Raw genomic sequence first — 21,597 nt, forward strand, 5'->3', positions numbered from 1 at the left:
AGATCCTGGGAGAGCTGTTGAGTTAGATTGAGACTACAGGTTCTGCTGCTGTCTTTGATATATAGCAAGTAAATCCACTTTCAAAGTCTTAATAACGTGGCATCAAGCTTACAAGAGCAGTCAGTGGTCTGAGACTAAGTGAAACTTACCAGCTCTGACCTGCTCTGTGATGAGTCTGACTCAGAGATCAGTCTGTTTGCAGCTGAACAGTCAGATGAACAGTTCCACGTGAATATGGATATGGTTGCTGCTGACCCATGACCTGCAGGGGGCACATATCCATGTTGCACCCAACACAGGGCAATTTACCTTTGACCTCATATGCATTTGATCTCACTCAGCCACAGACACTTCTGACAGTAGTTTGGTGCAAGTGTGGAATGAAAGATGTACTAATGTACTAAGGCATGTGTCCTTCACTGGCCCGTCACAGCAAAAAATATGGTCATCACAATTCCTCCCACACTGGCGGTACCTGTATGGTCACATTTTCCTTCATTCAAACAATTCAACTAAAATTGGCGTAATCTTCTAAATCAGCCTTAATCTCACATACAGAAGTTTCACCCTCAAAATAAAACACAAAATATCTGTTGGTGAAATCTAATTTTAATAGACAAATAAATGTCACATCTTTATTTTTCTTTGAACAGCACTCTTCAAATTTCATTTTTGTGTCTTTGCAGAAAACCTAAAAATAGATAAACAGCAGCTCAACACATTTCTAGCCAGTCAGTAGAAACACACAGTTCAATTTAAAAGTTAAAAGGACCAACCAGCACAGCCCAATAGTCATGATTTTTACAACAGGCAACAATCCTGTCTGCAGTGAATAAAACACTAAAAGAAGGTGAAATGTTCAATAAACAGTCTAAGATCATGTCAAAATACAGGCAGATTCATTTCTTTGGGAAAACTTCCAGTCAAGGTAACACTTCACACGCGGGTCTATAAAGTGCAACCCATCAGAGGGAAAGTTATGAATGAAGGCAATTCAACCCTGATCACGAGCAGACTACAAACAGGAAACACAATGACCCTTTGCTCACCACCATGGGTAATAGCAACATTTTTGCATATGTTCATAAGTTTAATATGAATACAAAGTCAGGACTCACAAAATATTATCACAAGTACACACAAAGCATAAAAATATATCTTATCTATTAAACTTTCTAGTGCTTTCATATGTTACTCAACCCGATTTAAAATGGATAAAAATGCACATGATTTCTGACTTTACAATGACAAAGACAAGAAGGATACATGGTAGAGTTATTAGAAGAAAAGGAGCTTACCAATAAATAACAGAAGTGCATGAGGTCACGGTGGTAATTGTGGTGTGCGCATGTGCATATATGTGTGAAGCAGTTGTGTGCATGTCATGGTTGTGCTGTAATGTGCATGTAACTCCAATATATCAATGAATATTCTGTTCTCTGGAGAGGCAGTGTGGTGCATAAATTCTGCTGGGGTGTGACTGCCGACAGGGTCCAGGCTGAGGGGCAGTCAGGGAATGACTTCATGCTGTAGCAGTGGTGTAGGGTGGAGGAGGCTGCTTGGGGGGCACGCTGGCACTGTCACCATATGGAGATAGCAACACCTGACGATTAAAAAGAGGAGAAGACGTTTCTCTTTTACTGCAAGTTCATGTCAATATCAACAGCATCAAAATCTAAGTGCAACATTATGATAGTGCTGTCAATCTCTGACTGCTATTACACCGGCTTTATACTTCCAAACAGAAGAATCAAACTGTAAATGTGGAATCTTGGATTAAATGAAAATGTGAACTGCAGGATTTCAACCAAATATCATTATGTAACAACTGACGAATGTGAGGCAAGGAAAATTTAGCTGTCTTTGAATTTTATACACAAGCTAATAAACTCAGAGTCATTAAATTCACAGTACAGCAAATGAAATTATATGAATAGGAATAGCAGCATTATGAGTCAACAGTCACACCAGGAGCACAGTTGTGCTTTAACCTACATGCTAACCTGTAACAGAGTACTTTTTCTTTTACTGAGATAAAAGATTTTAAAAACTTCTTTACACAAAGTGCAGCTGATGTTGTTGGGAAAGTCATCAGCTTCTTTCAACGCAAATAACTGGTATTTTGATATGCTCACCTTGACGTTCAGACGTATGCTATTATATTTTATCCTGAGGTGGATGTGAATTTGAGCGCTAAATGATAGCAAAGTCATCCAATGGCCCTTAAGACTTAATCAGAACCACAAATATAAAAACCTTGTGGCCAAGTTTGAGCAAAGGTCAGAGGATTGTTAGTCATTAGACTTCATCTCTAGAGGACCTGAACATTGTCTGTACATAGTTTTATCGCAATTCATCCCACAGTCGTTCAGGAATTTCCGTTAGGTAGCCCAATCAAATGTAAAACTGATTTATCAATTTATTATAAATATATTCTTATTAATTTAAAAGTAATGGGTAGTAAAAGAAGTCTTGTTGAAGCTGGTTCCAGGTCTGCACAGCTTGGTAGCTGGAGGCAACATCAATACATTTTGGTTTTATTCAAGAAACATGGACCAACAAACGGACCATTGTGTGCAGAGATGATGTTAGTCCATTCAGTGAGTGAATGGGTGGTCTCTGCAGGAATAAACTGTTTTAAAAAGAAAAAAAATGCAGCAGAGAGAGAGAAAAGTGAGAAAGTGCTGCTAAATTTGGCTAATAGCTTTCGCTCAAGTCCAGTGACGTGTCGTGAGATTTGTGGTCGGGGAGGCACTGACTCGCAAGTCAGATTTACAAACATATAATGCTAATAGCATAGCTTAAATTCATTCAGTTGGCAGATTTTACACTGACTGCTCGTTATGTTTCATATCAGAAATCCTTACACACAAAAAGGGCTACATTTGGCAGTTAAATTTATAGCGACTCAGAGGGAGCATATTTGCTCTTGCAATTCCACAGTACATAAACATTAAATACACACAAAAGTAAACAGTGGTGTGCAAAAAATTTGAATTCAAACCCATTTTTGTTCTAAACGGAACAATTCCTGATGTTTTTAAAAGCTTTAAGCTAAAGCCTGAGGGTAGTTATTTTGCCAGTAATCACAAGGTTATGATACATTATCCCGAAATTGCTTAATGTGGAAACCTAATCCTCCATGTTTAGGGTGAAAATCCAGTGCAGTTGTTATCTTATGTTCTTTGAATTTTTGCAAGAGTAAACTGAGTCGTAAACTTGAACTGCAGGCTCACTATCGCCCCCTACGTCAATCCAGTTTGTGAGAGATTGCGCAATCTGGGGTGAGGCACAGCTCATCACTGTCTCATCTCTCGTCTCTCCGTTGTATTTGAACAGGAAATACAGAATTATATTAATATATTAATTGTTACTTATAGGAACCACACCGAAATTGCGTTGAAAGCCCCGACCAGTGGACAAATATTAACATTAAAATTTTATTATTTCTTTTTTACTTCTCATGATGACAGGTGAGGCTCAGCCTCACTTGCCTCCCCTGATTCCACGTCCATGCTCAAGTCTCACTTTCTGCAGGACAGATGTTTCTACCCAATGTTAGTGGATGACAGATCCAGGACTGAAGTCCCACTGCAAGGAAACAACGTTTTAAAGTGACATCAACCCAGGCTCCTTAAAATTACGGAGATTCATACAACTAAACCACAACAGCAAAAATGTAGGAAAACAAATCAGGGACTGCATTGAGATGCTTCCAATGTATGCCGTTCCCATGTGAAGGAAGTTCGTAGTTACAGTATTAATGCATCTGTGACTTGCGAAATACACAAATGCATCATAGTGAATAGTAACATAAGTGCAATAAATATTCATTACACTAGCACCATCTGCTTACCATTATGCTACGGACATTTTTTTTGCTGGTGCAGTTTAATTTCTTGATATGTCATTTCTAGAAATCATTCTAGAGTTATTGAAGCTTCCCTGAATAGTTACTTCCCCAAATGGGAAAGACCTGAAGTGACATTTTTTCCATTCTATGAGGTATTTCAGTTATGAGTTAATTTAATGTTCCTCATTTAATACTAAACCTTTCCTTATGTGCCAGTGTTCAGCTCATATGGAAGGCATTAGTGCACCTCTGACCCAGCCACTGTATAACTGATATGCAGCCGTGCAGGCTGACATCCAAAAGCCAGAAACTTGTCTGTGATCTGAGGGGACCTCTAATTAAATATGCCTGCTTCTGATTAGAAAAGCACATCTCCAGACGTGAAGCAAACATGAGGAAAAAAAGGGGCAGGATCGTGTTTCTCTGGCACTTTTTACCTATGATGTCAGTACGCTGGAGAGTCCCCCTTACAATTTTTCTCTCTTTACAGCTCAGGTGTTTTATGCATAAGGACCCTTCATGTTAAACCAGCCCCCACAACATCACATAAAGCCAAACAGTGTATAAAGCGGTTGAGTAAAGTGGATTGTGTGGAATGTTACACACAGAGGGGTCTTAGGGTTTCGGCCATTTCTCACAATACCTGTGAAATGCAACTTGCTGCATTTCGTGCTGTCTGATATCAGTCATAACGGAGCCAGCAGTTTCCAGCTCACATCTTGACTGTTTTTATGTGAGAGTGACAACATGTCATTAGCATTTTTACAGCCCTGTTTTTCTTGCCCCTTCTGTCAAAGTTTAAGTGGTTATAATACATGTGTGGGCAGCAGTGCAGTCACTGTCTGAGAGCCAGACCAGGGCAACAAGATATCGACAGGAGTGCAGAATAACAACACTGAGCTCACTGTACAACTTAAATCACCATCATAATGACTTTGCCAGCATGGAGCTTTATCTCTCCCTCCAAGTCTGTTCATTCATCCATGCTTCTGTAGCACACATAAAATATACCTACATAAAAACAACATGAGTGCAGCATTACATTTCCTCCCCTTGTCAACATAATGACTTTACAGCCGCTAGACTCGAAACCTACGCAGATGATAAAAACATGAGTTATAGTCTGGATTGAAAAGTGAAATAATTTTCCGTAGGAGTTGTTTTGGTGAGAGTAAGAAGCAAGAAATCAAAATCAGAGACTGTTTTATGTTGGATTTCAATACAGAGATAAAGGATAGTTTAAAAGACAGAGTACACGAAAACAATGTGTGTGTCAAACACGTAAAATATTGCACATTAATGATATCTTAAATTAATATCTCCTGACCTGTAAATCATTTGCTTTACTTAGCTGTCGGAATCTGTGAAAATATCTCTCTTAAAGTTAATGCTTATTAAAGTATCGGTGGAAAATGTCATGATGATGAGGTGAGAGAACTGAAAAGCTGAGCTTTTCACACAAACATTAGCAACAGTTCACAAAAAAATTGAATAAACCTTCTCACAGGTGGTCTGACAGGGGAAAAAAATGACAAGACAATCTATTTTTTCTACAGGGTTTGTTAGATTGCTGTTCGACCTTCCCCTAAAATGAACAATCACAGATTCACGCACAGATGCACAAATTGTCTTCTGATTAAAAACTCATATTCTGTATTTTCTTACTATCAAACAAATCCAACAAACAAACTGAACTTCATTGAGTTAAAATAACAGTGAGCCACATTGTTGGTTCCAGATATTCTTTTATCACCATGATTATCACTTCCCTGCCACTGTAGCTATGAGTAGTGTCACCAAATATGTATTCATATGCTCAAAGTCCCATCCCCAGTTTAAAAAAAGAAAACAACAACAACAACAAAAAAAAAAAAAACAACTACATTGCACAGCTGTTGGAAAATGAATCAAAATATTAGTGGTTGCCTAATATGGCCATCTTTAACCTTCCTAACCTTGTTTATGACTTGGGTCTTTTGGTGCAGTAGTGATCATCAGAGGCGACTTACCGTGGTATCATTGGTTGTAACATAGAGCAGGATCTCAGATGTACCCCGGCCACTCACATACCTCCAGCAGTTCCACACACATGATATGAGGTAAGCCTGACATCAGACACACACGGAACAAAAACACAGATTACAAACTTGAACTGCATGCAATGCAAATCTAATATCATCTATTAATTCCTCTATTCCAATTCACTTCCCATCACCTAGATGATACGTGAAAACATATGTGACAACAACAAATGGCATGTAAGTAGTATTTGTTTGCCAAGCCAAGTTCCTGAAACACTGTGGTTCACTGAAAAATATCCTTCCCACATTGCTACGGAAATAATTGTGTTCCAAAATATAATTAGGATGCCTTGCCCCCTGGGAAGTGGGGGTGCAAGTGTTGCACCACTGAAACTTCTTTTTGTACACCATATGCCATGATGCCATACGCATCATCTCTCACAGTCTCATAAGAAGCTGTCGAATCTCAAAACCAGCAAGGAGACTCAAATCAAAACACCAATTATAATTCAATCTCTCAATTTTTTGCATTCACATTCTGTTTTTAGGATCACACGTTACTGTGAACTGTCATCCAGCAATCATCTGGCTCTCAGTGGGAAACTTGTTACTGCAAATCTCTAGACAAAAACTACCACTACGTCCATCCACTAACATAAGCCAAAACCAGAAAGAGCTTTCAAACTTCTATAATAACCCACTTAAGAAGCAGCTTTAAAGCTCTGACAGCTGAGTTATTACATCAGTGCCCTCAGGGAGCTTCAGAGACATTTCTAAATGTACTGCCCAGGCCATTGCAAGAGTGATAATAATACTGATGTCTGCAAAATGATTTATTCCAATCTGATCCCAGACACGTCTGCTGAGGCACAGATTCTGAGTATACTATGTGGTCAATCCCCCCAAAATTTAAACCTCACTTATCCATGACCTGCTGGCTTTGTCTTAAGATCTCAGACTCGGCTTCGTATTTACTGACAGAATGGTTTTGGTTAAGTTTCATCATGACCACAACAACAGCATACAGGAGCTGACATGCGATCCTCTGTTTAGTCAATACAGCTCTGTGACAATCAGCAAGGGTTAAACACCCATAAGCTCTCCGAGGTTGTGGATGTTCATGGACACAACACGAACAAGCTGATATTTACCACTTATAATATTTATCACATAAACAATCTAAGTTGAGCAATCTTAGCAACGTTTTTTTTGGAAGTTCAGTGTAAACCAAGCTACCAGTAGTTTGTGTCTAAATAAACAGGCTTGGGTGAACATACAAGCTCATTGGCACAGATAACAAAAGACAACAGCAAAAGATCATCATGTGCAGTATTATATTTGAGTTTTACATTTATCAAAATAGGATAAGGACAATCTATTTCCACCCCACTAAAATCATCACATAGTTACGTTCCAAGGCCAGCATGCTCTGAAACTACCCCTAGGGGGTGCCCGGGAAACTTCCAGTGGACGACACCCAGGAAGAATCCTGATCATATGTTCGAACCACCTCAACTGCTGGCTCCTATGAACAGGGAGGAGCAGCAGCTCTAACCCTAGTTTCCAAGGCTGAGCCCAGCACCTCACTGAGCGAAGTCTTTATGACAACAGGTAATGCTGGAAAAGTATTGACTAGATAGAAATTTAATAAAGAAAGCACCAACCCTGTTGCAAACTTGCATAATGCATCTTCCACATTGTATGAGAATTTGTTGTGCTGCAGATAAAAACCTGGTAGGCCTGAGGGAAAAAATAATGCTTCCAAACATATGAGGAAAATTGTGGAAACAGAGGTTAGAAACATTACCTTGAAGCTGAGAATACAGCCAATGAAGAGCAACACCATGAGAACCAAGCAGACATTACTGAGGGCAGCAATCTCCTCTTTGTAGGGGAAGTTATCAGGCTGCATGGGAGAGTTAAATGCTGAATTAGGAGCAGAAATGATTGGAGCAGACAGTACAGGCATCTGCTGGGATACATAAACACTGACACCACTTCACTTTGAAGAAAAACACTTTGAGGGGTCTTACCAGTTGCTGCAGATAGTCCTGTATCGTGTTTGGGTAAACCACTATGCTAACAGCAACCAGGGTGTTGAGAGCAAAGTCAAATATTTGGTAGCAGAAAAACGGGATGATCCAAGCAGCACGGAGCTGAAACAGAGATATTTATTGTAGTTTAGTAATTTAGGATTGGATATTTGGCCAAGAGCAGGAATGAGCTGAGCTCTTTAACAAACACTGTGGACAGCAATCCTCAAACTGGGCCACAGGGAGATTACGGTATGTTTAAAATGATGAAACAGGAGGGATGGCTCTTGGCTTTCATATGTGTTAAAAGACAACAAAAATAGATGTAGTATAAGTATGCTTAGTCAACTGGCCAAGTTCTCTGAATTTCACCTTTGCAGTCAGTGTATTCTGCAGAATTGTTTCAGTATGGAAAGAAATATCACCAAAGTTGACAGTTTACCTTGTATGCACCATATGTTGCCATCCCACATATAAGAATCATCAGCAGAGAGATCGCTGAGGCAATACACATGCCTACAGGAGCAAAAAGAGCAGAGTAAGAAATACTGATTTTTATAGTCACATAAATCAGCATTTGATCTGGACAGAAGATAAATACTTCCTGCATCTGCCAGTCAGACAAGGAATTAAAGTCTACTCTGTGGCTCATTTCATGTCAGCCTGACCTCATATAAACTCAGCATAACACAACAACTACTAATCATCAGGTGATCAGTGAAACATGTGGAAGCACTGAATTTGATGGCAGAACATATCCTTGGACACATCACACTACCATATACAGTATAGCTTTGAGTCAAAGTAGGAATCGCATCTTCTCAGTCAATTAGTTTAAAGTCTACAGAGAGGGAAAGTACTTATTATTTCCCAGGTTTATTTGGCAGAATATCAGGAGGGTGGTGTCTCACACCTTTGGAAAAATAAAATGATTTAAAATCAGAAATTACTTAATCCTTCCTTCCCATCCTTAAAGGTCCATTAAATTTTTTTTAAGATGGTAAAGAGAAAAAACAGCAAGCTACATTGGTCTTTTTGGACACCCAAGATGCATTTATAAAAAAACAACTGTTTTGCAATATCAAATTCTTTACAAATGGAGTAGCTTTGGATATTACTACTTATAAAACACTGGTAAGAGTCAAACAAGCTTTTCTGTGCTAGTTAAACTCTTAACCTCAGATTTGTATTTAAAAAAAGTTAGCAGAAATGGTCACCCATTATCTCTTAATTACAGCAGCATAGATATAGTCACAAAACCTCAAACTGGTTGATGAACACGCTCCTTCAGTTCAGTCATTATAAGTTCCTAGTTAATATAAATTGCATGACAGACTTTTTATTCATCTTCTCTGTGTCTCAGCTGCTTTGTCTGCAATGGTTCAATATCAAAACTCTGTTATTTGACAGGGGAAACATCTCCATTACATAAATCATTCTATTAGTGAGATGACAGCCTTATTGAGCCTGTCACCCCACAAGCAGAGGAGGAGTCATCCATCAACAGGAGTGGAAACATACACCAAAGGGGTGCACACAAGCTGTTATCAGACTAAATGTATTTGATGGTAACAAGATTGGAAACTATCATATTTTACTGACAGTGTCTGTGGTATTCTGGTTCTCAGTCCTGTGAGGCTACATATGGGACATTTACTGTTAATAAGCCATAAGTTGTTCAGCGCAAGCCTTCTGGGCTACTTACTGACATCATCCATGACGTCCAGGTCATTAGCCAACTCAGCACTTGTCAGGTGATACTGCTCAGGATCACCAAGCGCTGTGAGCAGGATGAGTAACACCACGGCATTGATGAGCTTAGGGACAGAACACATATGGGCAGATAAACACAACAATATGGACCAACAGATGGGTGGTGTGGAACAGCAGAATGAATTACAAATCTACAGTAAAAGTTACAAAGTCCAAGCACATACATCAGCCTTTGTTTTGGTCTGGCTGGTGCAGCTCATTATGCAGATGACTCATCTGTCCTCATCTCATCTGCTGAGCAGGTGAATGCAAAGGAAAATTCTTTGCAGTCAATAGGGTGCATGACATTAAAGCAGCTACCTGAAGAGGCCCACTGCTAATTTATTCATAGGGAGAGAGGAAGGATTTTTCCACATGTGGTGTTTGGTTCAGTTAACCCTTCCCTGTACAGTCTAATAACACTGGCTCAATAAGCAGAGATTACCTTTGATAGTTCTTTAGATTTGTCTTGTGCAAAAGTGAGAGCACATATATATTTTTTCAATGATCTGAAAAAACTCACAACATGAGCTGTTTTTGGTATTTAAAAAAAAAATATGCTGATGGGGAAGAATACAAATAATAATCAGCATAAAAATTTATACAAATAACAAACATGTAAAAAATATATATATATCTTTGTTTATTCACAGATCCCAGTAGAAATGTTTCTACGTCAGCTATACCTCAGCACGAAGTGTGACTAACTGCTACAAAATGGCCTTTCAATAAATAATCCAACTGTTTACTGTCAATAAGAATGTGGACGTGAACATTAGACTGTGCCTGTCTGTTCAGGCGGTGCTCACCATGTACCAGACCCCCAGGATGATGGTTCCTGTGCGGACATGGCAGCACAGACAGCAGCTGGTGGAGAACCAGCGGTCCCACGGAGAGATCACCATCCTGTCTGCGGTGCTGACTGCGACGAGGCTCTCCCGCTGAGCTTCAACGGGCACCGACGACCACAACGCGGCTCCCTCCGACCGGAGTTACTCACCACTGAGCAGCACAGAGCACGGCTTCAAACGGCGTCACGTAAAAATGGAACGTCCGGTTTCAAAATAAAACACCCGGGGATTTGTATTACTTTACTTTTTTTTCCTTCTAGAAAATAATGTCGTTTTAAAGGAAATGTTTTAGTCATGAGCACCACAGGCTTAGGCCAAATTAAATATATGCAATTTTTAAGATGACAGAGCAAAAAAAATTTTATTATGATATTTAGATGATGACTAATTATGCTCTACTAATTATAATAATCAATGAAGGATCTCAACAGGAAACTTCCCATTTAATATCATGGAAGATCTGTTTTAAACATATTTAACATATTTAAATTAGTAAAAAGACAGTGATCATGCATAGTCAATTTTTATTTTCAACAATCATTGCTAACACCTTATGGATCGTCCTGTATGTGCGCTACTCAGTACCCTTATTAGTGTAACAGGACATCTCTGTGAAGAGCCTGCAGTGTGCAATGCTGTCTTTCCTCCCATGGTGGCTGCCTTGTGCTTTGGCCTAGTTTACCAGGCCTGTGGGCACACCAACAGAAATAACAGAATGCTGTTTCAAACTTCTCATTATGTAGAAAAACCCATTTGAGTCATCTGTGGCAGGTCAAAGTCAAGTTAAGTCTTTTGTCATTGTTAGTAAAGTCCACAGCCCCTGCTAACAGAAGAACAGACAATAGACTAGTTCATTTTTGTTTCCAAATAAAGGAGAACAAAGTAAAACTACTACTATTAAACTACTACTCCTATTACACCTACTTTGAAATACCTTATAATGTATAAACAAAATGTGCAAGTTTGTAATAATTGATATAACTGTCAAATATTCAACTTGGTAATAATTTTTAACAGTCTCATTACACCAGGATGACAATTATGTTCAAAACACAAGACAAGACAAAGAGAACAAACTAATAAAACCAAATTATGGTTTTATTTCTTTTGTTCCAAGACAACAAACTTCCCTGGACAAGGGATGTTCATTTTTCATTTACAGCCTGGAGGAGCTCTGATAGGATTGTGGGCTGCAATCCTGCCACCTGAACCATTACACTGAATATTACAGTCTCTCTGAACCCTAACCCTTAATGTTAGCCACAGAAATCCAAATCTTTTGAATAATGGGTTTATATTCCCCCACTGTTGTACTTCCTCTGCAAATGTTTACCTCCCTCAAAATCATGTTTTCCTTTTTTCCCCCATTTACAACAGTAAATGGGGAAAAAAAGCTGGTTGTTAAAGCACTAATTTCTTTCCTTGACATTTTAATATTTCTTTAGATCTGACTAGTAATGTAGTTATGGGTTTTATACAATACAAAGGCTTGACCCCCAGCATTACTTTTAAGACTTTGGTTAACACTGGCCATCCTCCTGCTGATGACAAACTCTGGGGCATGTGACAGACTAGATGGGATCAAATCTAATGACATAGCCAATCATTTCTAGAAAGTTGTTGTGAAAAGGTTTAGTTTACTGTAGATATTACAGCTGATGTCTTCTCAGAGCAGTTTTCTCCTGAAGGAAACACCAACTTAATCTCCAGACATTTTGAAAAAAAAAAATTAAAAAAAAAAATACCCAAATATACAAAAACTGGCCTTTATTTAGTCTTTTTACATATGGCTTTACCTTTTCTTTTATTACAAACAGTTTTTACAAAAGGTTCTGAAGACTTTCAATTCAACCACTGGTGGAAAGTTGTGGCGTTAATGACACGGCAATGGTACAGCTACGATCAGAGGCTCCAGCTAAAAAGCAGTCACAGATAGTAAAAACAGCAAGGAAACAGTTGTTGACACACTGCAGCACAATGTCGGACAATGGACGAACCAGATGGACTGAGTCGATGAAATGTGGTAGTCACACATTGTAATGCAAAACACAGAGCAGACATGATTCCCTTTTTTGCACCTAATGATACAAATATCTCTTATGTCACAATTGCTTACACCTGACTGAGATAAAAACTGTTTGATCTCTGCACTCCTCTCCCCCTTCAGTGCTCACTGTGCCACCAGGCTCACAAATGTCAGAGCAAAATATAAAACTGCAAAGCAAATGCCATTTTAGCATCATGGCCCAGTGCTGAGAGACCTGACGCATGTTGACTGTTCTGATTCTACGCCTTCAGAAAGTTAAACTGTTAAGCCCCCCCGTTCCCCTCAGCATCAGTTTTCTAAACATGATCAGTTTTTTCTACGTCTAACTACTACAATACAGCTCCTTCAGTTATTTGATTCAGTAGAATTAGGACAGAATCAAAAATATCAAATGCATACTTAAGAATCATTAACACCACATCACATTAGATTGCACTGCATCTAGGTTCAGTTCTCAATGATCCACTGACTTAGACTCAATGTGTATAAAGGTTGGTTTCACTTTCCAGGTTTTAAGTTCGTCTTGAGATCCTTAGTTCAAAGTTCTTGCCACAAAAGTTTTGCATAAACAGGATAGGAAGTCTTTTGCATACAGAGATCTGCAGAGTTGACTCGATCTCATGTCTCTCTCCTTGCCTTCTTTTTCTTTGCTGGTTTGGGCGCTTGGATCTCCTCAGGCTTTTCTGTAACACAAAGTGTGAACACAAAGAAAATCAGTCATACAGCTTAGGATGGCTGAGGGTCAGCAATGTGCTATCTTATTTAATGCCTTCTTAATTGTTGCTAGTTGAAGTAGACTTCTCTCTGGCTGCCTGGCAAATAGACTTCATCCAAATCAAATAGTTGTTAGCAATAAAAATTTACCTGCTAGGGTAGACAACTGGCCTACCAGAGTTTTAATAGCAATTACTATGGTAACAAAAGTAACAATTGATTTTCAGCTTAAGGTCAGGGCTCACTTTGTTGGACTGGAGCAGGGAGACTAGTCTGCTTAGCAGCAGGCTCTCCATCAGTGAGCTTCTGTGGCACTTGTGTGACAGGGGGTTTTGGGGGTACATTTTCCTTCACTGGTTGCTCCGCTCTTGCCTACAAGGAAAAGTTCAACAGCTTGTCTTGATCATTGCAGTCAACAGAAGTGAATGGTACACGCCTTCCAATCAATTCACCCAACTGTTGATTTGTTTCAGAGCACGAGCTTGTGCCAGGTATTAGACACACTGACCTCAACAGCAGCTGTCTTAACAGGCTGGACAGCAGCAGTGCTCTCCTGACTAGGGGGCTGCTTCTTCACTGAACCCTCCTTCTCTGGCTCCTTCATGAGGACACAAAATAAACTATAAAACTAAACTGTCAAAGGCTGAACACACATCCAATGCCTTAATGCCTTAAAAAGTGCATGTGTTTCCCCACAAGCAGTTACCTGGCCAGTTGTTTCTCCCTCTTCTGCAGGCTTCTTCTTCTTTTTCTTCTTTTTTTTTGTTTTGGCTGCTCCATCAGAAGCAGCCTCTCCCTTCTCCTTTTCATCCTCATTTGCCTGGGATACACAAATGTATGAAACAATTGTCAAACAGAAATGTGGACGAGTCCACATTTTTTAAAAACAGTGGCTTAAGAGGACAGTGAAAATTTTAGTATTTTGAGTTTGAACAATTCAGATTTACAGTAAAAACAGGAAAACTCAGGCATGAATGTTTCTTCTCAATTGAAAATCTTACTTGGCACCATCTAGTGGTAATATAAAGTATCAAAGCACAATAGCAATGCATAGCACTGTACCTGCTTACTTTCTTGATCATTGATAATTATCTATCTGCAATGAATCAATGAACTGTACAGGTGTGCCAGGAGTCTGTAGAGGTTATACATTCTCCATAGTATTCAAAAGACTCCTGTGTGTTTTCACTCTGTAGAGTCACTGCTGTGAGCATCAAAATGATATACAGAAACCAGGACAGCTGCCCCCAGGCCTGAGCCCTGAGGAGTCATCAACTACGAGGTTATTTTTAAAATGTCCAGGCAATTCCCATAATGCTTATTTTTGCCTCAAGCCTTGACACACCAACAGATCTGATATGCAGATTAACCTTGGCAGGCTCAGGCAGTGGCTGCTCATGAGCAGGAGGGGCCTCGGGAGTGGGCTCTTCATAGTTGCCCCAAGCTTCAGAGGGAGCATTCCAGTCAGAGCTTGGGTCAACTGAACCACCATCTGAAAAGAAAGGGGGGGGGGAATAAATAAATAAATCAATATATAAATGAAAAGAAATAAATCATCAAGACAGTCAGAAAAATAATTAGAAGTCTGAAGCGTGTTAAGTTAGACAAATAATTATTCAGATTTTTAAAAGACCCTTACTGAGCCCAGACCATGCTTCTTCCACTCTAGGCTGACTAAGCCAGTGTAGTTCATTCACAGAGTGGGGCTCTACAAGAGACAACACACAGTGACTCAACCTGCCATCTAGTGGTTCGGGCTTCTCATCACATGATCAGTTCACTGTATGCTCACCAACATCACCAACCCCCAATCCAGCAAAAGACAGCTTTAGGTCCGATGTGGGCATAGCCCTTTCAATCACAGTCCATGGCTCTGAAAAATAGTTAAATAACAATAACTTGGAAGCATCTTAAAGTGTATCAGTCACATCTGAGCCATTCTTGCTCCTTTAAAAAGAATAATATCAACAATTGACAATGCAGCTGATATAGGATTTATCAGACATGAATTGTTGAGATGCATTCAAGTTTGAAAAGATTATATCAAGATTCAACAACTAAGCAGTCAAGTAACAGATGCAGATTTTTACCACTGATCTCTGACTCCCACAGTGACACTGGCTCTCTGCTGGCTGTCCATGGGCCCGACTTCTGAGCAACATTGTGAGCAGGAATCTTGACTGCTGTTTCAGTCACACCAGCACTCACAGCTGGCACCTCTCTGTTGTTAACTACAACCAAGACAGACATACTTGATACTTTGGCCAAACAAATATAGTTCATATGGGGCAGTTCCCTCAGTCTGGTGCCATGAAATGCTTTAAGAGAGACTGAGCATGATCTTAAAATTTATTTTTTAAAAACACTGGTAGGCAATGTAGAGACCTTTCTACTAATTGAAGTCTATTAATTAAAGTCTAATAATTTTTCTTCAGCTTTTAACAAGATGCTGGTTTATATTTTAATTGAGCAACGTGGCATTTATTATAATTAATTAAGTTATGCATTTGTTATTATAATAATTAATTATAATTGCTTTTAAACTTCCCAACATTGAGAACTGTAGACAGTATCTGACATCAACTCTATTTGACTCCAAAAATTGCAGAACAGAGGTAATTGTTAACAGCAGAGGATCCATTTGATGCGGAAGCTGAATTCTTTTTGCGTTTGATTCCCATGCCTGGGGCTTTTCATGCCCTGGTTTCCTCCCACCGTCCAAAGACATGCATGCATGCATGTTTAGGTTCACTGGTGACTGTAAACTGCCCGTAGGTGTGAGTGTAAGTGTTTGCTCATCTGTCTCTGTGTGATGGTCCTGCAATGGACTGGTGACCTGTCCGGGGTGTACTCCCACCCTCACCCAATGTGAGTTGGGATAGGCTCCAGCACCCCCCCGTGATCCAGAAACAGATAAGTGGTAGAAGATGATTGAATTAAAGTTTTCTAACATTTTCTTTTATCTGCTGGTTTCATAGATTGCCTATGAAATACAAGAATAGCCTCAGCAACATCGCCAAAGTCTGCTTTAAGAGTACTGGCATCCAGCTGACAGACCTGAGCTCTCTCTGGAAAAAAACAGGGGGTCCAGAAAGCTTGACAGCTTATGAATCATCCTGAGCATGTTCTCACTCACGAATTTAGTTTAATGCCTCAGGATGGTGCTTACCCCCCCCCCTCCCAAGGAAAACAAAGAGATATTAATTTTCATTTATTACTTTTGCCATTAGCCTTTAAATGTTGCTGATGGCCAAACATTGTGAGAACTATTACATGTACTTATTTATTATCTGGATGTACTATTTTACGATTGGTTGTATATTCATTGCTGCTCTTGTTCTCATACCTTACCTGTTGCACTAAGACAATCCAAATGAATGCTTTTAATGTTATGATGATTCAGTTGTTTTTGTTTTAATGACTGGCTGACTGAAAACTGAATTGCTATATGGGGTAAATAATAAAGTAGTTGGAGTTTAGTTTGAACTCTTGATTTACAACTACAAAAAGATAAAAAGTTACTGCTTGAGTTGTCTCTCTGAATTGGCAATCAGAAATAAAGACTGAAGTGTTTTCTTGTGATAATTACCTCGAGATACAAAGGCCTCCACCTTCTCTGCCTTTACTTTGGTGTATTCTCCTGAGAACAAAGAATGAGAGGGTCAATATATGCCAAACCCATTCACAAGAGAGAAAAGGTAGTGCACTCTTCAGCTCTAACCAGTTCATGGAACACTCACATGAGATTCAATTCAATTCCCTTAATACTTGTTTTTTATAGTCTGTTCTGTCAACAAGAGACCCCATAAATGCAACAACAGCCCTTACAGATCCCTCTCACCCTCTCTTGATGCCAAATTGGGCTGTTTATCGAAGATGATCGGGCAATTTTGTGTGCATATTACAAATGCACACAATACAACAACAACAACAACAATGCTGTCCCCTTCTCCCCCCTCCCCTCCCCACATCCTTCTCCCTGCATAACTGCAGACCAGGTCAGGGGAGAACTGAGGAAGCTTCACCCCAGGAAAGCGGCAGGTCCTGACAAGGTGTCCCCCCGGCTGCTTAAGACCTGCGCTGCTGAACTAGGGGAGCCACTCCAGCATGTTTTCAACCTTAGCTTACAGCTAGGGAAAGTGCCCACTTTATGGAAAACATCGTGCATCGTTCCAGTTCCTAAAAAGAACCGGCCCAGTGAGCTGAACGACTTCCGACCAGTGGCACTCACATCACAGCTGATGAAGACACTGGAGCGGCTCTTCCTCAACCTCCTCAGGCCCCAAGTGCAACATGCCCAGGACCCCCTACAGTTTGCCTATCGGGCAGGTGTTGGTGTGGAGGATGCCATCCTGTATCTTCTGCATCGCGCCCACTCGCACCTGGATAAGGGAGGCGGCACGGTGAGGATCCTTTTTCTGGATTTCTCAAGTGCCTTTAATACCATCCAGCCCCTTATGCTTCAGGACAAACTGCTGAGGATGCAAGTGGACCCCTGCTTGGTGTCCTGGATCTCCAACTACCTCACCGACAGACCGCAGTATGTCAGGCTGACGGACACCACGTCTGACACTGTGGTCAGCAGTACAGGAGCACCGCAGGGGACAGTGCTGGCCCCCCTTCTCTTCACCCTATACACCTCAGACTTCTGCTACAGCTCGGAGCTGTGTCACATCCAGAAGTTTGCAGATGACACAGTTATCATGGGGTGTATTAGGGATGATAGAGAAGAAGAGTACAGGAGTCTGGTGAATGACTTTGTTGTCTGGAGCCAAAGGAACCACCTGCACCTCAACACCTCAAAGACTAAAGAGCTAGTCATGGACTTTGGGAAGTCCAGACCGTGTCCACGTCCAGTGCTGGTCAGGGGTGATGAGGTGGAGGTTGTAGGTAACTACAAATACCTTGGGGTTTGGCTGGATAACAAGCTGGACTGGTCATGTAACTCAGAACACCTGTACAAGAGGGGCCAGTGTAGACTGTACTTCCTGAGGAGACTGCGATCTTTTAACATCTGCAGGAAACTGCTGCAGATGTTTTACCAGTCTGTGGTTGCCAGTGCCCTCTTCTATGCTGTGGTGTGTTGGGGTGGCAGTACATCCACAAAGCACTCAAACAGGTTGGACAAGCTGATCAGGCGAGCTAGCTCTGTGGTTGGCACAAAGCTGGACTCTCTGGTGACAGTTGCAGAGAGGAGATCCAGAAACAAACTGCTGGCTATTATGGACAACGCCAGTCACCCTCTGCAGCCTGTCATCAGTGCACAGAAAAGCCTGTTGAGTGACAGACTGCTTCTCCCCAGGTGCAGAACCAACAGATTCAAAGACTCCTTTGTCCCCCGAGCAATAAAACTGTATAACTCTGCACTAGGTGGGAGGGGGAGGAGTAGCAGGAAGAAAGAGGGATTGGAGAAGATGGGACACTAAAAAAACTGAATATTTATGGTTGTACATTTGTTGTTTATATATTTCAAACTGTGTGCTTTCTTTTACTGTTCTTGTCGGTGCTGTACCTGCTGGAACAACAATTTCCCTGACGGAGACCTCCCAAGGGATTAATAAAGTCTATCTTATCTTATCTTATCTTATCTTAAATACACAAGTAAGTTCCACATCTCAATTTGACACTACTGAAAATAGTAAGTCACAAACAAAATGAAAATATTAACCATTAGAGCTACCACTTTTTTTCTTCTTCTGATTTGCAGGTGCAGGGGCTACAGAGGCTGCAGGAGCCTTTTGATGCTCAGGGGGATTGTTCACAGGTGTGTCCCCTCCACCGGGACTGGCTGAGCCATCACTTGAACTTTTGTCCTTCTTGCGTTGTTCACGCCTCTCCTTGTTGCTGACCTTAGTTTCCCACGTGCCTGAAACAGAACATTGAAAGGAATTTGTTTCAAAATCTTGAAAGGGTTCATGTAGGATTAGAGTGGTATGGATTAGGCAGTAGGACCACATGACCCAAAGGACCACATGCAGACACTGTTGAGCTGAGTAAAAGAGCTTGAGGGTGTTCCTCATCTACCAACACGATACAAGTCAAATATATCAAGTTTTAATCAAAGTTGTATTCAAATTCATAAAAAAAAAAAAAAGAGATCAGAGGTAAGCTATTAGTTGTGTTGTGCAATGGTCTGGTCACCAATGGTGGCTTAAAGATGAATAAAAATAAACTTCCTAATATTAGTTTAACCAAAACATCTTTATCATGATGTGACTCATAATATTGATTCACCTTCTTCAGGTTCTTTGCCATCTGCAGTGACTATCTTGGTCTCCTTGACAGCCTGTTTGGCTTTTTTCTTGGACTTCTTCACCTGGAAGAGGATAAATAGCATGAGGAAAAATCTAACCTAATGTATCTGGAGATTGAAAAGAATGTTGGATCGAAAAACTGGAATTAATTAAATAGGGGAAGGGCTACTGCAGAGACACTATACAGCACAAGGGACTTCACCTCCAAGAACAGAAACTGGATAAGTGGCTCCATGCTCACTGAACCAGTCAGTCAATCAAATCAGCATGCTCCAGCCACATCTATTTATAAGTGAAACTACACCCATGATTCTCCCCATCTGTTACATGCCCCTTTAGTAACCACCATTTCAATCTCTAAGTGTCTGCACAACTGTATTTTATGATCCCAGCATCTGCAGGACCAGGGTTTGGGTAATTTTGTGACATTTTGGGGCATTAAATGAAAGGCTATACCTTGAACTGTTCTAAGTCAACAGCATTTGCTGCATCTGCAAGTTAGGCAGCTGTAACCCAACACTGGCAGCTGGTCTGGCAACATCACTGCAGGGTGACAGTGAGAAAACGTGGCATTTCCTCTACAGCCTTTCATTGAGGAGGGTCCCAGAAATAACAATAATGATTCACAAGCAGTAACAGCTTGCAACCATTTATGGGCACATGCAACATGCATCAAGATTGACACACACACAGTGTTACCTTATGTTTTTTCGACAGCTAATTACCTCTAAAGCCTTCTCAGCCTTGACTTCTGCTGGCAGTGGCTGGTGATGTGGCACTATCTCTTCGGACGCTATGGTTTCTTCCTGGGGTTCAGCTACAGCTCTCCCATTGGGCTGCGCTTTCTGGAAACAAGATGCGAGGATAAAATGTTGAGGGCCCGTACAATATCCAGCTAAGACCCAGTCTGCACATTTAACGCCATCTCAGGCCAGTATGGCCAACAGCCGACACCGAGCTAGCTTCAATGAGAAGCCAGTATGACATCTAGCCACGCTAGCAAAACGGTCGTCGAGCTAGCAATGGGTGTAGACTCTGCTTGGTTTACCTTACCTTTTCTGCTTTCTTCTTCTTCTTCTTCGGTTCTTCGGATTTGACAGGTTTACTGACCCCGCGCTTTATCTCAGTGCCTTCGTCCACAGGGCCCACAACGCGTCTTTTCTTGAAGAAAGCCCAGCAGAGTGAGGCCCACAGAATGAACATCACCAACAGCCAGATGCATGTAGCTAAGAGGATCACCCATGGCGGAATAGGCTCAGGCTTCAGTCCCAGATCCACGCCGAGCTCGGAGTGCAGTAGCTGCAGACCTTTGGACAACAACTCATTCACACGATTTGTAAGCAGTTTCACCTGCTGAGAGGCAGCGTCCTGCCACTGCTCCATTTGCAACGATTTTCAAACAACAGAGTAGTCACGCTTTGCCCACTACTATTAGCTGCGCTAGCCTGCAGTGCTAGCTAAAAATAACGGGACGACTTCGACATGATTGAAAACAATATAGTCACTCCCCCCACCTCCACCAGCTACATCAGCCTCGTTAGACAGCTATGGACTTGAATCCCGAAAAGGCCGCAGTAGTAAACTAACTGAGCAGAGAGCTAGCTGATATCATCGCAAGATACCGTCCACTGTTACTTGACCACGACAATGCATCTACTGTGACCAAGAATAAGGCAGGTTCACCTCATATAGCTCAGTCCGACGGGAGGAGGAACGCCACCTTCACAGGCAGCTGAAAATCGGATATTCAGACTTCAACACCGCCACAACGTTTTGCGTAATGATTGATTTCTAAAAAATAAAATAAATAAACTTCATGATGTGAAAAGGTGAGAGGTGAAGTCATTTCACAACGATTTATTGTTTTCAAACTATATGTTTAAGAATATGTTGCTAAATTGGTGACTTTTAATTACCGAAATTTACTGTACCATATTTATTACTTTACATATATTTTTTCTGTCAGTGTCATAAACTCAATATATTGATGATTATAATAGACATATAATAGATATTAATATAAGTCACCATTAGCCCATCTGGTTAGTGTTTTTCAGAATTTTTTATGAACG

General features: G+C 40.7%; 2 protein-coding genes across 2 annotated transcripts; both read right to left on the reverse strand.

The window, feature by feature from the left end:
- Positions 1 to 631: 631 nt before the first annotated feature.
- Positions 632 to 10,647, reverse strand: LOC115045346 (lysosomal-associated transmembrane protein 4B). The gene is made up of 7 exons (XM_029504978.1): positions 10,469 to 10,647; positions 9,613 to 9,724; positions 8,350 to 8,423; positions 7,908 to 8,030; positions 7,682 to 7,780; positions 5,863 to 5,958; positions 632 to 1,603 (listed from the first exon to the last, which is right to left on the reverse strand). Exons 1-7 carry the CDS (start codon positions 10,562 to 10,564, stop codon positions 1,523 to 1,525), a joined length of 681 nt encoding a protein of 226 aa, XP_029360838.1. The 5' UTR covers positions 10,565 to 10,647; the 3' UTR covers positions 632 to 1,522.
- Positions 10,648 to 12,276: 1,629 nt separating this feature from the next.
- On the reverse strand, positions 12,277 to 21,206 carry LOC115045617 (protein LYRIC-like). The gene is made up of 13 exons (XM_029505404.1): positions 20,579 to 21,206; positions 20,251 to 20,370; positions 19,506 to 19,587; positions 18,940 to 19,137; positions 16,861 to 16,911; positions 15,362 to 15,502; positions 15,064 to 15,144; positions 14,911 to 14,979; positions 14,642 to 14,763; positions 13,978 to 14,091; positions 13,780 to 13,869; positions 13,517 to 13,643; positions 12,277 to 13,240 (listed from the first exon to the last, which is right to left on the reverse strand). The coding sequence occupies exons 1-13, from the start codon at positions 20,906 to 20,908 to the stop codon at positions 13,176 to 13,178; spliced, it is 1,590 nt and encodes a 529-aa protein (XP_029361264.1). The 5' UTR covers positions 20,909 to 21,206; the 3' UTR covers positions 12,277 to 13,175.
- Between the last annotated feature and the right edge of the window lie 391 nt (positions 21,207 to 21,597).

This window comes from Echeneis naucrates, chromosome 6 (assembly GCF_900963305.1).
Source record: "Echeneis naucrates chromosome 6, fEcheNa1.1, whole genome shotgun sequence".
Taxonomy (NCBI): domain Eukaryota; kingdom Metazoa; phylum Chordata; class Actinopteri; order Carangiformes; family Echeneidae; genus Echeneis; species Echeneis naucrates.

Coding starts and splice junctions, on each gene's coding strand:
- LOC115045346 (XM_029504978.1), bottom strand. CDS start 10,564: ATGGTGATCTCTCCGTGGGACCGCTGGTTCTCCACCAGCTGCTGTCTG. Junction 8,424..9,612: donor GGACGTCATGGATGATGTCA/GTAAGTAGCCCA, acceptor TTGCTCCTGTAG/GCATGTGTATTGCCTCAGCG. Junction 8,031..8,349: donor CAACATATGGTGCATACAAG/GTAAACTGTCAA, acceptor TCTCTGTTTCAG/CTCCGTGCTGCTTGGATCAT.
- LOC115045617 (XM_029505404.1), bottom strand. CDS start 20,908: ATGGAGCAGTGGCAGGACGCTGCCTCTCAGCAGGTGAAACTGCTTACA. Junction 20,371..20,578: donor AGAAGAAGAAAGCAGAAAAG/GTAAGGTAAACC, acceptor TCTTGTTTCCAG/AAAGCGCAGCCCAATGGGAG. Junction 13,644..13,779: donor TTAAGACAGCTGCTGTTGAG/GTCAGTGTGTCT, acceptor TTTTCCTTGTAG/GCAAGAGCGGAGCAACCAGT.